This window comes from Diplotaxodon limnothrissa, linkage group LG19 (genome assembly GCF_057381915.1).
Source record: "Diplotaxodon limnothrissa isolate DT_005_m linkage group LG19, D_limnothrissa_male_GT1.1, whole genome shotgun sequence".
Taxonomy (NCBI): domain Eukaryota; kingdom Metazoa; phylum Chordata; class Actinopteri; order Cichliformes; family Cichlidae; genus Diplotaxodon; species Diplotaxodon limnothrissa.
Window position 1 is genome coordinate 5,906,721 of NC_140614.1, and position 17,915 is coordinate 5,924,635.

General features: G+C 41.3%; 1 protein-coding gene across 1 annotated transcript in view; it reads right to left on the minus strand.

The window, feature by feature from the left end:
* akap6 (A kinase (PRKA) anchor protein 6) overlaps positions 1-11,627 on the minus strand; it is a 213,787-nt gene extending 202,160 nt beyond the window's left edge. The window contains exons 1-2 of the mRNA XM_085343525.1: positions 11,392-11,627; positions 11,044-11,215 (exon numbers count right to left, since the gene is read on the minus strand). Of these exons, the coding sequence (XP_085199651.1) occupies positions 11,044-11,215; positions 11,392-11,627 (408 nt within the window). The remainder of the gene's footprint in view (positions 1-11,043; positions 11,216-11,391) is intronic.
* Between the last annotated feature and the right edge of the window lie 6,288 nt (positions 11,628-17,915).

Sequence of the window (17,915 nt, forward strand, 5' to 3'; positions counted from 1 at the left end):
TACTGAACGATGTCGGTGTAGAGAAACAGGTTATATACGCCCGCGTTCATATCGCACGGATACGGAGTAGAGCGCTTCGACAGAGTCCACCACTCGTTCGTTTTCAATCCCAGCATGTAAGCCAGAGGAGGGAAGACCTTTATTTTATGGCTCCCGACTCCTTTGACATCCAGACGTTTGGTGATGTTGTTGAAAGAGGCCTCGAAGGAGGGGTCGTACTTTTGGATCGCCGGCACCAGGTGATCCAATAGATCTTTAACGCGTCCGTAATGACCTCCCCTGCCGAATTTTAAAATCACCAGGGGCTGATCTTCCTCCGTCGTCCGCATCAGCTCCAAGTAGGAGGTGTCCGGCGGTAGATTGTACCATGTGCGCGGATAAATGAATTCGCATAAGCCCACGCTCCATTCTCCGGTCAGCTCGAGGGGTTTGGCCAGATCCACCGTGTAGCAGCCGCTGGTGTTATCTTTAAATAAGTCCTTGCTGGCGTTGGAAGGCAGGGTCACGTAAAACCCTTCGGACTCCATGATGAATTTTAAAAAATGAGCCGAATGATGCGAGGGGTCTCTTTTTTTATACGCCTACGCGAGGTAGTTTTTTTTTTTTTTTAAAAGAAACAGAATACATGATTAAAATAAAGCAGGATTAAAAAACGAGGTAGTTTTTTTTTTTTTTTTTTTAAAAAAGAAACAGAATACATGATTAAAATAAAGCAGGATTAAAAAACGAGGTAGTTTTTTTTTTTTTTTTAAAAGAAACAGAATACATGATTAAAAAACAAGGTTAAATATAGGAAGCATGCAGGATAAGAATCAGCAACCTTTGTAAAACTCCGTAACCAAACGGAGTTCCCCGATTTTGACCACGTCTTGCCCCACCAAATCGTCATAAGCGTCTGTGATGGCGTCAAAGACTTTCCTCACCGATTTCAGCTCATGAAGCAGAGTCTCCGCAACCATCCCAACTTTAACGTCCTCAGTCTTGATGTTGCGGGCAATCAGCAGACGTTGAATGGAAGGGACAAAGCGAGGGGTGAGCAGTTTCTTTCTGATGTTGTAATAGTTGTCGGAGTAAAAATCATCCTCCAGAATTTGCAGACACTCGTGTTGTCTCTGGCTGGGATGATCTATCTTACAGCCGTTACATTCCTCGGTGCGGTACTTGTTTATCACCAAGTTGACCAGATGATACACAGCCGTTTTCACAGTGTCGATGAATAAAGAAGACGCCCAGCCGTCCATCTCGTCGGCATGCTGCTGCTGCCGCCGCTGTCGCTTCAGAGGCCCGTAGTAGCCGGGAGTGTCGGGTACCAGTTCACCCTCGTCAGAAAAACAATCGGTGGAGCTGGTCTCCTCATCGCGAAGCAGGGGTGCAGAGTCCATCTCTCTCTGAGCTAAAAAAGGCTTTTTGATCGGGCTTCCTTTTTTAAAACAGAAGGAAGGGGGGCGTGGTCCGGGAGGGGCGGGGATTTTCAAAAGCTGAGACATTTCCTTACTCCTACAGCATCCCTCCAGCAGCGGCAAGTTTGAAAAAGAATTGTAATATCCTTCCTCACTTGCAGCATTCTTACGACCCACTCTTTGGCTGGTAAAACCATCATGCTGCGAAATAATCCGCAGTCGGAGTTGAATTTCTCCATGACAAAAATGTCAGGCGCATCAGACTCATCCGTTGAGCGCAGGCTGGCTCTCATTCTCCATCTCCCCGTGGCTGTGGTTCCTGAAGACCAGACGGTTGACAAGATTGTTTTAGTCTTGATCAGTTGCTCATCATTGAAGCGTATGCCCCCGTTCCGTGGCGGAGGAGGGGGAATAGCTTCTATTTCTTCTTCCGTAGCTTTTTCTGGAGCCGGGGGAATGTTTTCTTTATTCTCAGCGGCTGCTTTCTCCTCTTTTATTTCTGGAGCTGGGGGAACGTTTTCTTTATTCTCAGGGGCTGCTTTCTCCTCTTTTATTTCTGGAGCTGGGGGAACATCGTCGTCTTCTGGAAGTTTTTCATCCAGGGGCTCATCATCTTCTTCTTCTGTAACTGTGTAGAGAGGATGATCATCATCATCATCAGCTGATTCAACAGCTGATTCATCAGGGGAGGAAACATCCTCTACAGAGGGGGTCTTTTCTTTATCCTCATCATTCTCAACAGCAGGGTCAGTATCCTCTTTTTCATCAGAGGAGACAGAAGGAGGGGAAGGGGGATCTTTTTCATCATTCTCATCATCAGCAGCATCATGCTCTTCTTCTTCATCATCGGAGCCGAAAGGAGAAGGAGGAGGAGGGGAAGGAGAATCTACCTCTCCGGCGTCTTTTAGGGGCAACATCTTCCTCTTCAGGAATGGGAAAATCCTCGTTTGCCTCTCCGATAACCATCGCAACCAGCAGCTTCAGCACGGCCCAGTCACCGGGAGTCAGCTTCACAATGCTGCTCGATTCCGTCAAGCTCTCCCCTTCGTTAAGCTGATAAAGCCAGAGCTCCCCCGACTCATATTTGAATATGTAGCCCCACTTTCCACAACCCTCAGCAGGCAGAGTCCATTCTCCCCGCAAGTTTCTCGGTGCTGGAATTTGGCTGCGGAACATGAAGACGCTCTTACTTCTTACTTCTTTCCGCGGAGTGGCGGTTGCTTCGGATCTGCTACTGTAGACAGAGACGGGCGTATCGCTGATAATCGACGAGGACCACTCGCTGCTGCTGCCCCCCATGCTCGAGGGTTCGGAGGGAGAGCAGATTTCTTCGCCGTCCAAGTAAACAGGAGCGCTGCTGGGCTGCAGAAGGAAATCCATCTTGTGTGTCTGTGACTTAGAAATTGTGACGGACTCCTCCTCTCTGCTTTTTATTCTCCTCCCCTGCTGCAGACCCTCCCTCTAAAAACTTTTTTTCCCCAACAACAGATGGCGCGCTTCCGGAGGTTTCCCCCTCCCTTCTCAGGATGCAATTCGACACGCTTAGCAACAGATGGCGCGCTTCCGGAGGTTTCCCCCTCCCTTCTCAGGATGCAATTCGACACGCTTAGCAACAGATGGCGCGCTTCCGGGGTTCACCCCCCCTTCTCCGGATGCAATTCGTCACGCTCATTACACACTTCCGGGGGGGAGGGGGGAGGTCAAAAGGTCGTGATTAGGGCCATCAATCACTTCGGATTAAATTTTGTCATAAGCTGTATGGGAGTATCTCTCTCTGGTGCTATATAACTAGTATATGATACATTCATTTAAAGGGGATGAGAGAAAAAACAGATTATTTGATGAGTTTTTCTTAAGCAAAATTACATCTATGTGTTTGATGAGGGAGGTTTACATAGATCAGTGTACACATATAAACCTATATGTGTGTGTGTGTGTGTGTGTGTGTGTGTGTGTGTGTGTGTGTGTGTGTGTGTATAGATGAGCTAGAACTGTAATTTGCAATGAGAGTTAATTCCCTGAGTTTCTTTATCCTGCCTCTCCTCTGTCTGGTTGTGAATTCTCAGTCTTTGTACTGGTGTTAGTTACTTCCTGTTTTATATCGCTAGCCTCTTCAAATTCAAATTTTCAAATTTTATTTGTCACGTACACAGTCATACACAGTACGATATGCAGTGAAATGCTTAGACAACTGCTCGTGACCTAAAGAAAAAAAAAAAGGAAAGGGCTATGAATAAGATAGGAAATAAATATGAAAAATTAAAAAGTGTAAATTTAACTAGGAAGGAATAAAATCTAAGAATATAAAATATAAAAAATGAAATAACTGTACAACACAAATTAGAATGAAGGGTAAATTTAACTGGGAAAGAATAAGATAAAATATATAAATTAAAGTTGAAAATAAAATAACTGTACAACAAAATACACAATATAGAACTATATAAGAATGTATGAAGAAATATAAATAAATATATATATATATACACACACAATAACAGCAGCTGTACAAGTATTAACTGGAAATGAAGAATATAATGTCCAGTGTTGTGCAATCCACATTATGTCTTGTGCAGTGCAAATATGCTTAAAGTGATTTAAGTGATGAAGTGAAAACAATGTCCAGAATGTCCAGTGTGTGTGTAAGAACTATATGTGTGGGTCAGTACTGTGTGGTGGTGTGATTGAGAGACCGTATCGCCTGCGGGAAGAAGCTCCTCCTCAGTCTCTCTGTGTTGGTCTTCAGGGAGCGGAATCGCTTTCCTGACCTCAACAGAGAGAACAGTCTGTTGTTGGGATGGCTGAGGTCCTTCACGATCTTCCTGGCCTTGGTCCAGCACCGCCTGCTGTAGATTGAGTGCAGGTCAGGGAGCTCGGAGCGGATGGTGCGCTCAGCTGACCGCACAAACTGTAGTGGGTCCAGTGTGTCTGGTAGTGAAGAAACGATGAAGTCTCTGACCAGGCGTTCAAAGCACTTCATCACTACTGAGGTGAGGGCTACAGGGCGATAGTCATTGAGAAGCAGGGTGGGGTTTCTTCGGGACAGGAACAATGATGGACTCTTTGAAGCATCTTTGAAACTCTTGTCTTGCGTGTATATTATATTTAGCTTTACATCATTCTCCCTAATTTCAGCTATGCCCCAAACATCCTCCTGTGTGTGTTTAAACATCTGTCCTTCATGTTGTGTCAGAGAATTTGTGACTTCTCCCTCCTGGTTCCCAGCTCCTGTGTTTGGATCATGTTGTATTCCTGATCTTTTCTGTTGGATTTTTGCACTACTTTTGTTTTGAACTCTAAGCCAGTTCTATAGTTTCATTTGTCCGCATTATGATACACAGGATAAAATGCGTGTTTTAATAGGATTCTAAAAACTGGTTCCTCCGGTGCAATAAAAGTAAGGATTCGGAAGCTTCCAGAAAAATGTGTGCAGTTAAAAATATTAAGAGACAACATGCATCTATAGTTGTGTGTGAATGTGCAGTCATGGCAGGGAGTGACTCAGCTACAGACCAAGCTCTCTGGCAGGAAATAGAAAATATCCCTCGCTCTCCCTCCCTCACACATCCAGTCTGAAGCCTCAGAGCGACTCTGGGTTGAGTCCTGCAGCTGTTACTGGAAACATCGCTGCTGCTTCTGCCACTGCTGCTATGTTCTATTTAGAGAACCCATACAACAAAAATGATGCAGAGGAGAGGAGGCCAACACACCAAAGACTGAGCAAGCAGTACCAGCGGCTTGAAGGAGAGGAAGCATCTGAGTCAGTGAAATTTAAAATAATCTCATCAATAAAAGATAATCCACCTCAGCTACATCTAAGCAGATTAAAACTCCATCTACATGAATGAATGAGCGTGAAGGGATGCCCTGACAAACGTGTCTATGTTTGAAGGTTGAGCTCCTGAAACAGCCTATGTCTGGTTCTCACTTACATAATACCAGAACTATCAAATAGATGTTCAGGAAGCCCCGTGTGACAGATTTCAGTGAGATTCAACTGTGCTGGGATGGATGAAGAGTTTATTTAAAAATAGAGGAAATATAATCTATCCAGCTTGTTGACACCACAAAATGATTTTTAAAATTATTACAAAATCCCCACCACTTAAGTTGATGTTTCAAATGTATAATTTTGTCTAACTAAAAGTTCAAAACCTGCAGATTTTTTGGTAACTTTGTAAAAAGATGAATACTTTATTTATCCCATTTATTGAAAATTCTTTTATTTTATGATAACTGAAATTAGGCTCCAGCACTGGTTAACAAAATGCATGGATGGAAATGTAAAAAAAATAAAAATTACTGTGGGGGAAAAGTGAAACTGCTCTAGTGTCCCTGGGGATTGTTTACTCATGGGTGTGGAGTAATGTACTAGACTGTTGTTATGAAGGAGCAGCCGAGGCTGAAGGCAATTGGTTTCGATTTACCAGTCAGTTTATATCTAACCTTCAAACATTTTAGCAGCTGAAATGAGTTTCCTCTGTAGGGTTACAGAGTTCAAGAGCTCAAACACGAGAGGGAATTTGGACTACAGCTGCTGCTCCTCTCCACTGATCTATCTGTGCAATATCTGGTCAGAATCAAGAGAAAAAGAGTGCCAGCAGTCATTTCCCAAAAAGTGCCGTTTCTGTCAAAGCTGTGGAAGGATTTAAACTGTTCGCAGACTGAGTATAAGCCGGACATCATTAATTCAAGCAATCAAAAATAAACAACATATTTCCTTCTTCTTACATAAATACTGATGTATAATACAGAGTAAGACCGACGGCTGGTGCTGCAGAATCTGAAGAATCTGGGGAGTGGCTGGACATAAATAAATGAACAGTCAGTAACTGAGCGAAAGCCAGTTATTACATAACATCCAGACCATGAAGAAAGGAAGGGCATCATGGGAAATTCACCACCTGGGGTCATACAGCTGAATCAGCTGAGGTTCTACACGTGTGCATGTATGCTACGCTATGCTACTGCCTTTGAATGCACCGTGGTTACACAGAGAGAGACAGTGCGCGCTGACTCTAACGTTCCTGCACTGACACAAATATATACACTTCTATTTCGTTCAGAACGCTAACAACATATTCAGGAACTTTCAAGTTAATACTGAAATTAAGCCTCAACTCTGATAACACCATGTACGAACATCTAAGTTACTTTTGGTTGCTCACTTATTCACACAGTTTCTCCACAGCAGGTAGCTCAACATGTCTGATTTGGACTCTTTAAGCCAGATGCACTTCCTGGCACAACCCCAAAGAAATATACCCTTCCTTAGATAAAATCTGAGATCTTTCACTTGTAGGGCAGACTTGTAAACCACTAGTGTACACTATGGAGGCACTAATATCAGAACCTACCACTAAAATATAAATGTCAGTAATAGCTGCGACGGGAGTGTCAAGGAGCTAAAAGGCCATGAAGTCCAGATGACAGCATGTATGAAACAACAGCTGCAAGTTAACATCTAAACATTTTTAAAACTGAAGCTAATCGGAGATCAGCTTACTATAGCAGCCAATGAAGGATTTAATTTAATCTTAATCCCATACCACACAAACTGTCATCTCCAGCATCACAAACGCAGGCATCTGTTCAAAGCAAATGGATTTAATTTTAACAAGTCAGGGGTGAAACTGTTCACCTCCAACTTGTTTTATTCCATACGTCATCCATCCGTGCTTGGTGCCAAGGCTGAGATAAACGAGGAGTTATCTCATAAAGAGGAACAAACAGTACTCCAAGAACAGACAAAGCCCAGCAGAAACCTTGAGGAGGAGCTCCATTTGCCCCCACCCGGGAAGAGCCTCAGAAAGGAGAGACATCCATGGCATCTGAGGAAGAGCCTCAGAAAGGAGAGACATCTAAGGCAAGAAGAGGGGTCCCTATTTGCCTCCAACTCTCTCAACAACACCAACGACCAGGACAAGGGACCACGACCTTCCCCAGTCCCCCAAACCCCTGACAGGCCATCACCCTCCTCCCCCTCCCTTTCTCCCTCCTCCCCACACCTGAAATTCACTGAGGAGATGATGGAGCGGGTCAATGCTGGGCTCAGATCTACCCCCCGTCCCAATCCCTTTTTGTCCCCCATAAACCCCCCACCAGAGCGGCCAAAGGTTCGCCATCGAGCCCCACCCTCAACAGAGCAATCGAAGTCACATTGCCCAGCCTCGCCCCCCTTAGTTCCTCTTCATGCCCTGTCTCCGCAGTCTGATATGTGATATGTGAAGGGTCCGGGCTGTGAGGATTATGGCAGTGGTGACTTTTCCCAGGAGAAGCTGGGACCCTGTTTACTAGAAGGTTTTAAAATTTCTGTACTTTTAGGTGACAGAAGGAGACATGTGGCCTGGTCAAAACACAGAGAGCTGCACTCTAAAAGATCTTTAAACATAGTAAACATACCTTGTGTGCCACAGACTGCTCCCAAACACAAGGGGACAAGTAATACCTCTAAAACACTTAAGTTGGCTTTATTAAACGTTAGATCTTTAGCTGGGAAAACATTTTTAATTAATGATTTAATCACTGAGCACAGCCTTGATTTTATGTTTTTAACTGAAACTTGGTTGGACCAAAGTAACAGTGGAGCTGTTCTCATCGAGACGACCCCTCCTAACTACAGTTTTATCAGTGAGGTCAGGGCGAGCAGGAGAGGAGGAGGGGTTGCTGTCTTATTTAATGAATCATTTCAATGTAAGCAGCTATCTCCTGGAAGTTTTCAGTCTTTTGAATATGTGGCTTTACAGCTGAAGGCCCCATCCAAAGTTGTGTTTCTTAATGTTTACAGGCCTCCCAAATACTGCACAGACTTTTTTAATGACCTCAGTGAACTGCTGTCTGTGATCTGTGTTGATTTTGACTGTGTAATTATTGTTGGGGATTTTAACATTCATGTGGACAACCCTCAGGACAAAGGGACTAAAGACCTGAGTAACACTCTGGGCAACTTTGGGCTGACTCAGCATGTAACAGAGGCCACACATAATAGAGGACACACTCTTGACCTACTGATCTCCAAAGGCCTGAGCATTTCAAAGGTTACTGTGTCTGATGTGGGCCTGTCTGATCATTACTGTGTTTTCTTTGAAAGTAAAATCTCAGCCCACACAAATATATCAACAACAGTGATCACAAAACGGTGTATAACTGAACACAGTAGTGCAATTTTTAACCAGGTCTTCCCATTAACACCTGACCTGCCCAGAGGGTCAGTCAATGAGCTCGTCAATAGCTTCAATGCTAACATGTTAAATGTAATGGACACTATTGCTCCCATTAAGGTGAAGGTTATCTCTGGAAGGAAAAAGTCTCCATGGAGAAACTCTACACTGGTGAAAAATGAAAAAAGAGAGTGTAGGAAAGCTGAGCGCAGATGGAGAAAAACAAACCTCCAGGTTCATTATGACATTTATAAAGAGAAACTTCACAATTATAATTTACAACTGAGGAATGCAAGGAGGTCCTACTTCTCTGACATCATCACTAAAAACAGCCATAATGCTCGGGTCTTATTTTCTACAGTTGACAGGCTAACAAACCCTCCTGTGTCAGTGACAGCTGAACTTCATTCGACCATGGCCTGCAATGACTTTGCCAAATTCTTCACTGAAAAAATCTAAAAAATTAGACAAGCAATTGGTACATCAACAGCAGATCCAGACTATGTACTGTGTCCACCAAAAAACAGTTTAAACACCATGAAACAGTTTCAACCTATTAACAGCAAAGACCTGGAGGACATCTTAGGTCAACTGAACTCCTCCTCCTGCTGTTTAGATGTCCTGCCAACAAGTTTTTTCAAAAAGGTCTCAAAGACTTTAGAGTCAGACCTGTTACAGATCGTCAACTTTTCTTTATTATCAGGTGTGTTTCCAGAATCACTAAAAACTGCTGTAATAAAACCTTTACTGAAAAAGGACAATCTTGACAAGACACAAATGAACAACTACAGGCCGATCTCAAATCTCCCGTTTTTAAGTAAGATCATTGAAAAAGCAGTTTCTCAACAGCTCAGTTACTTCTTAAAACAGAATAATTGCTACGATGCCTTCCAGTCAGGTTTTAGACAGAACCACAGCACTGAAACCGCTCTGACCAAAGTGTTTAATGACATATGTCTGAATACAGACAGTGGAAAAATGTCAGTCCTAGTTTTACTGGATCTCAGTGCAGCATTTGATACAGTTGACCACAACATATTACTCAAACGACTGGAGAACTGGACAGGTCTTTCAGGAACTGTACTAAACTGGTTCAAAACATACGTAGAAAACAGGAAATACTTTGTATCAATAGGTAACTTCACATCTGAGCAGACAAGTATCACATGTGGAGTTCCCCAAGGTTCCATCTTGGGACCCCTTCTGTTTAACATCTACATGCTCCCACTGGCACAGATTATAAACAACAACAAAATAAACTATCACAGCTATGCAGATGACACACAAATATATATCACAATGTCACCAGGAGACCGAGGCCCTGTACAGGCTCTTGGTAAATGCATTGAGGAAATCAATGACTGGTTGTGCCACAATTTTCTCCAGCTAAACAAAAACAAAACTGAGGTAATAGTCTTTGGCGCCAAAGAAAAACGATTACAGGTCACCAGAGAACTTCAATCTATACATCTAAAAACCACAAACCAGGCGAGAAATTTGGGTGTAGTGATGGATGCAGACCTAAACTTAGAAAAACACATTAAGACAATAACAAAGTCAGCTTACTATCACCTCAAGAATATATCAAGGATAAAAGATCTGATGTCTCAACAGGACCTGGAAAAACTAGTCCATGCATTCATCTTTAGTAGGCTTGATTACTGTAACAGCATCTTTACAGGTCTACCTAAAAAATCAGTCAGACAACTACAGCTCATTCAGAACTCTGCTGCTCGAGTCCTCACTAAGACCAAAAAAGTGGACCACATCAGTCCAGCTCTGAGGTCCTTACACTGGCTGCCTGTCCGTCAGAGGATAGACTTTAAAGTTCTGATGCTGGCCTATAAAGCTCTGAATGGTTTAGGACCAAAATACATCAATGACCTCCTGACCCAGTATGAACCATCCAGATCCCTCAGGTCATCTGGATCCGGTCTTTTATCAGTTCCCAGAGTCAGAACCAGACACGGAGAAGCTGCATTCAGCTTTTATGCTCCTTATATCTGGAACAAACTCCCAGAAAGCCTCAGATCAGCTGAAACACTCAGTTTATTTAAATCCAGGTTGAAGACTCACCTGTTCTCAGCTGCATTTGAATAAAGCACCAAATCCACACTTTAAGCTTAAATTTCAAAACTTACATTTAACTACTGATTTTATCTACTGTTCTGATTTTATCTGTTTTGATTTTATATACTGTTGTTTGTTTGTTTGTTTGTTTGTTAATTAGTTAGTTAGTTTATTTGCTTGTTTTATTCAATTTTAAATCATGCTTTTTATTTGTTCTTGTTTCTAATGTCTCTGTAAAGCACTTTGAATCACCTTGTTGTTGAATTGTGCTATACAAATAAACTTGCCTTGCCTTGCCTTGCCTTACAGACTCAAAAATGATGTTGATTCTCATCGAGCGATTCTAAATTCAACAGATGTCAAAGCCTTTTCTGTTTCCATCAAACAGAAATAAACAGGCTATCCATTCCTACCTTGAGCTGCACTAAGTGGACGTCCACGTGCCGGTTGTTGCTGTCTTGCCCCACAGAGTGTGTGAGCTGCGTCACTCTGTCACTGGTTGTTCTCAGCCACTTCTCAATCTCTGGTAGGTGTAGGACGACCTTCCAGTCGGCTCCAGTGTGGAGAGGCGGAGGTTTCTTTGACCTGAAGAAAAACATACGCCACACAAGACAGACAACCTCAACAATACAGACTTATAGCACTGCTACAGAATTACCTCGTGATCTTTTCCACAGACTTTCTTAGACCTTAAGAAATAGTGTATAACATGAGAGAAAACACATGAATTGTTATGATCATCACTCTGGCTAGCTTTATACCTCCGGGAGTTGTCTTGTCCCATGTGAGGTCCTTCAGTGAGGCTTCCCTGGCTGGGGCCTGGGCCCGGTGAGGAAGAGCCATCCTTCGACTGAGGCTCCAGGCCGAGAGGGGGAACAGTGATAGCAGCAAGTGAGCTCGAGGTGCTGGGGTCCAGGTTCGGGGTGACAGGAGTGACAGAGGTGAGCATCGGCGAGGCTGGCTCAGGGGCCACCGGTGAGAGAGCTACGACACTCATGGTGTTGGAGAGAGGGGAGGTACACAATTTCTAATGTGGGTTCACAGGACTCACTGAATAACACTGGAGAGAGAAGAACAGAGAGTATATAAAGGTCAATAAAAGCATCGAGATTCAGAGGAAGAACAAAAACGAAGGCTAAGGGACTGACAACAAACACTGCATCTACAACAGACACTAAAATAGCACAGTGGGCAGAAAAACTAATACTCAAAAATTTGAAAACAATAAGACGGGTTTAATTAACAGGGCTGCACCATCAATCATTTGTAATACTATATTTATATTTAAAAAACATTTAAAAGGCAGAAATGCTTTTCTTGACTGAATATATATTAAAAGTGGATCATTTTTAGTGAAAAATATCTTCAGACAATCATATATGAATGTTAATATTTTTCTAAAAATATATCAAAGTAATTCCTTCACAAAACTGATCAGTAATTTTTAAAACGCATTTATGAGTTTTAATACAAGTGCAACTTTGAATATTAAGGCTAGGTGGGAAGTTGAGACTGGCACTCTAATTTCAGAGGAGACTTGGGAAGAGGTGTTCGGTGAAGCCCATCTTGTGACTAATTCGGGGCTGTGGAGAGAATTTAAATGGGAGGTGGTCATAAGATGTTTTAGAACCCCAGAGATGATTCCTAAAATGAACCCTACAACTCCTGACACTTGTTGGCGAAATTGTGGTACTCACTTAGGAACCCATTCACACATATTCTGGTCATGCCCAAAAATTTGCTCATTTTGGAATGACGTATTTAAAGCCCTGAATACAGTCTTCCAATAACCATTAACAAAGAACCAACAGTTTGCCATTTTAGGGGTATTACAAAAGGGTTTTACAGGAAACAATAAAAAGTATCTCTTAAGAATCTTGCTTACAGCAGCACTAAAGTGTATCACCATTACGCGGCTAAATCTTGACCCACCTTCATATAATATGTGGGTTGATAAAGTAAGAGAGATTTATACTTATATGCTCTGCGGATTCAGAGAGAATTGTTCACCGAGCATTGGCGACCCATACATGCTTTATCGTTTCAATAAACTAGCATAGGTTTGTTTCGTTTTGTTCATTTTTGCTACTAAGATTGTCACATGTTATTTAATATTATATTAAGGTGTTTTTTTGTTGTTTTTGTATTGTTTTGTGTTTCCTTTTTGGAGTTTTTATTTTAAGTTGTACTTCTACATTGCTGTTCCTGCTCCTGTATCTGTTCGACTTGTGAACATTGACAAGTACAAGTTGTAAGGTTGTGAACTATAATAAAAATTGAGTTTAAAAAAAATCATATATGAATGAATAAATTTCACTCTTGCTTTATATAACAATATCCAAGTTTACAATTCACTTTCATGGTTTTTGCATATAAAACTGCTGTTGCCTATCAAACAGGTTTTGACTTTCTCACAAAGCCTGTGATGGAATATTTTTAAACCAATTCTTTATATTATACATTTGATCCCCAAAAGCACGAAGTAACAGGAAAACACAGATTTCTGTAAAATAAGGCAACCCAGTAATATTGTCTCAGCTGTATGTAGACCAACTCTGTTTATGTATAATAAAGTCTCAAGATGTATAATTAACCTGAAAAAGCCAGCGATTTAAGAGAAAATTAAACATTAATTGTAGTAAATGTTTTATATTTAGAGGTCAAAGTGCCAATAAGACGTCTACAGGAGTGAGTGACGAGCCAATTAGAGAAGTGACCTTTTCACTGGTGATTCTGTTGTCAAGCTGTGGAAGTACACAAACACCGATATAAACTGCCCTCCGGCTGTCATGTAGATAAAACGATGAAGCAGCTGTTCGCTCACAGACCTGCACAGTTACAGTTAGGAAAAGCATGCAAGGCACATAAACAAAAAAGAAAAATGCAAAGTAAACTAAGATAAAACGAAGTATAAAAATGAGAGCTACGTCAAATTATTTTTTACAAAATAAAAAAATAAACAGGAGAGAATTATTGCCTTCAACACACTGAGCAAAGATGCATATGTGCTCCCTCTTTCCCTCTTCATCATCACTTATTATTCTATTATTCTGTCTTCTTTCCATCTTTAACTCTACAAAGCCTTTTCCATTCTTTCAGTCCATTCACCTCCTGACATAAAGTATTCAATTAAAACACTAAATACCACACAAAACTTGTGTAGTTTTATGTTTAAATTTCCATCTACTATCAGATCTGTTCATAGACAGCCGGGGCAATTCCCCATGAACCTGAACATAGGAGGGGCGCAGCCAAAAGGAGCCCCTCCTCTGCATTATACTGGATGCTCATATTCTCAGTCTTAGAGTAAATTTGAATTCTGTTCAATCCTATTCAGTTTTATTTATATAGCGCCAAATCACAACAACAGTTGCTTGAAGGTATTTATACTGTAAGGTAAAGACTGCAATAACACAAGCAAGAACTTGGTGACAGTGAGAAGGAAAACTCCCAGGATGAGTACACTACCAGCACTTTGGCTTCCAGCAACATTAGTTGGTGACTTTGCTGAGTCCAAGGCCCGAACGATTACGTGACACTATGGTTTTTTCATATTGTGAAATGTGCTGCAAAACAAACTGAGGTACACTAACTGTGTTACTAAAGGTTAAATTACTTAAGGGTAAAATTAGTGCAGGATAAACAGGTTGTTTTGCTGTGCTGTCATTACTGTTTGTGTACAATAGAAAGACAGCACAATCAGTGTACTGTCAGTGTAGAGGATTGAAATCTGCCAGGACAACTCATAAAACATCTGCTGACATCTGGTTAAATTCAGTTGTGCACAGCCACAGAGAGCAGCAGGTCAGCTGATCATACACTAAGAAAATCTACTGGAGCTCTCAATAGAAATTATTGTGAGTTGTGATTTCTTTATCAGAATTTAAATTTAGACTGAAATAAGGTTTGCCTTCCTATCGCCTAATATTAGACTAATAATAATTTAATTATTACGTTAATGTCGCACAGTTAGTTTTGCACAAAGACAGGTGGTAGAAATGTTCTTCTACTTCCTCACTGAGTACATTTCAGAGTGCTTTTTCACTTTTACTTGAGTAAAAGAAGTTGAATCAGTACTTCAACTTTTACTGGAGTATTTTTCAACACTAGTATCTGTACTTCTACTTAAGTAAAGAGTGTGTGTGCTTTTGCCACCTCTGCAAAGCTGAAAATCTCAAAAATGGCAACAAGTACAAGAATGTTGTGGACCCAAAGGGAAAAAAGAGCAAAGTCTATATATCGTGTATTTTCCAGTCTGTACAGTTCTCATGTCTTGCTGTGAAATACACTCTACCTCCATAAAAGTTCACGTGAAAGAAGTTGTGTCTTGATCTTCTACCAGAACTGCACAAGACAAACCAAGGAATAAAATCTCCCTTTTAAAAGAATTCCTAACAAACAACTGCAGACTCAAACCATGAAGGAGACAGGAGAGACTGGAACAGTGACAACACTGGAATACAAAAACATTAAGGATTGTATGTATTATTGTAGGGCATTGGTGGGCAACTCCAGGCCTCAAGAGCCACTGTCCTGCAGGTTTTAGATAACACCCTGGGTCAACACACCTGAATCAAATGATTAGTTCATCACCAGGCCTCTGGAGAACTTCAAGAAATGTTGAGGAGGTAATTTAGTCATTTAAATCAGCTGTGAATTAAATCTCGAGGTGTGGAGTTGGTCACCCCTGTTGTAGGGTCTACCTTACAATATAAAGTGCCTTGAAGCGGCTGCTGTTGTGATTTAGTGCTGTATAAATAAAACTGCATTTATTTGAACTGAAGGGAGCTTACAGAAAACTTTCCTGATGAACCAGTGGGCTGGACAAGACTGAGTAGTCCGAATACTTCAAACTTTCTCCCAGGTGTGCAGCTGTTCCACTGTCTAGAAAATGTCTTATTAGTCAGATGACAATCTCGACTGCCATTAAATCTTTGTGCCCTGTCAATAAGGAAGGATCTTCTGTGTATAATCCACCTGAAAACTTGGAACTAAAGATCCAGTGTGAGGTCTTTTATAAGACACAGCCAACAATTTGGCTATTTATTGTCATTTAATGACATAAAATTATATGTGGCTCAGCAAGTCACCGCCTGAAAAGATCACATGGACCCTCATGCGCACTCATCGCTCGCAGGAGGTGCCATAGAGGTTGGATGTGATGTGTGTGAGGTGGCGTTCAATGGCAAAGACGCTGAGAGTCCAATCCATGAATGTTGAGACTGCCTATTGGGACGGGAACACCACCACTCTGGAATGGTGCCATGGCTGCAGTGATGCGGATGCTATACCAGTCTGTTGTGGTGAAGAGGGAGTCGAGCTTAAAAGTAAAATTATGACATTGCCATTCCTTACCCTCATCTACTGCATGGTCACAAGCTCTGAGTAGAGACCAAATCAGTGAGATCACAGATATGAGCTTTCTTCACAGGGTGAGAAGCTCAGTCATTCAACAGAGACAGAGTAGATCCCCGACTCTTAAACATCGAAAAGAACACAGGACACAGGACAGCCACTGCAAGCAATTTATAGAATACGATACTAGACATGAAACATATAATTATTTAAAATGAGCTCAATCTTAAACATTTGCAGGAGTTATATCAAACCATTTAACACTAAAGGGGTCATTTTTCTACAGAATAGTTATTTTAGTTTTTTATGCACAATCATTTTCCAATAATACAGTTTTATTTGTACTGAGGTGTTTTGTTACTCTTTTCCTAATGAAATGGTTTGATAATTTCCTCCACCTCTTGTCATTGTCAGTTAATAGTAAATAATTTTTTATAAGATATTTGTAATATAGCAGACATTTATGTAACTATAGTAGTAGTAATATCTCACAATTATTCAGCCAGGAAGGAGTGCAGAAAGGTGAAGATGTCCATGTAGAGTGCAGACGTGCAGTGAAAAAGGCACATTTTAATCTGCTCCAGTTTATCTTGTTAAACTAATAATTAGTGGAGCTTTTAAGGGTTGCGTTTCTGTAAAAGTCCCCGCAGGCCACTGCTTTAGAGTGACTCTGGCTATGTCGGTTAGTGCTAAACTTGGTTTTGGTTAATAGGAATGAAAATAATCCCTCCAACAGCAGGAGCTCATTTTGAAAAGACGGAGGGAATGTTGTTATTCCTGAATTCTCTCTGCTTTACTGTAAGTGACTAAAAAGCAGACGAGTTTTAAGGTGATCACATGAAACACTGCTAAACTTAGCAGTGACTATATTATATCAACAACTACATTTGTGTCCTTGGCTATAGTTAGATACCTGATAAAAGATAAGAAATGGCTACTACTAATCCAGCTGTCATTTTCAATTGATTGCTGAAAAATATTTCCTGTTCAGCTCCAGCGCACACGTCATCTAACATGCAGGAAGCTGGTTACTGTTACTGCTCTGCTTTGGCTCCAGGGTGAATTTCCTTCATACTTTGTAGGGTTGATAATAAAAGAAAAAGAAAGAGAAAGCAGTGCAAATTACAGAAAACTAGCCATTAGCTTCATATCCGGTTGTTCAGTGATGACACGACGAATCCTACTTCCGGGCCTAAAGTAGTCTGCGTTTAATATGGCTTTTGTGTTGTTAACATGTTTAATGTTATGTATTTTCTTCTATTTGATCTCAAAAAGCTCCTAAAACAGTCAGTGATCACTGTTGACCTCCCTCAGCTTTTATTACCGCTAATCATTTATTTAAGCTCAGTTTTTAAAACCTTAGGATGTAACTACAGCCCAGCCCATGCAGCAGTATATGAATGACTAACCCCGTATTGTGGATGGATTATCTCAGTTGTTCTCCTGGCTGAAGTTTGGTCCTTTTACAGCATCCTGCCATGCGATTACATTTGTTCCTGACCACCGAGAACACTCACGTTAACTTTTATCGAGTGGAAAAAAAGTTAGCTTGTTCATATTATGCTAACATAGCTGTGTCGCTAGCGGTCACGTAGCACATCATTATATACCAGCTAGCCAAACTTAAGTAACCCTACAAACGTCACTGCTGTTTAGATTTCTGTCTTCATTTATGTTGGAAGTGATAGCAGAGCTGTACGTTTTAATTTGTTTCCAAAACCCCGCAGTCAGGACATGCTATATTGTATTTAGATAGAAGCTAGCGAGCTAACTCCCTGCTAACTTCTAACTCCGTTAAATGTCATAAATTCCGTTTTCATGGATGCCTGGATGTTAAACTCAATTGTTACACCTGGTAGAGCAGAACGCTGATCATTTTATTAAAGATGAAAGACTTTAGACAGTTTTTCAACTCTCAGTAATGCCATAG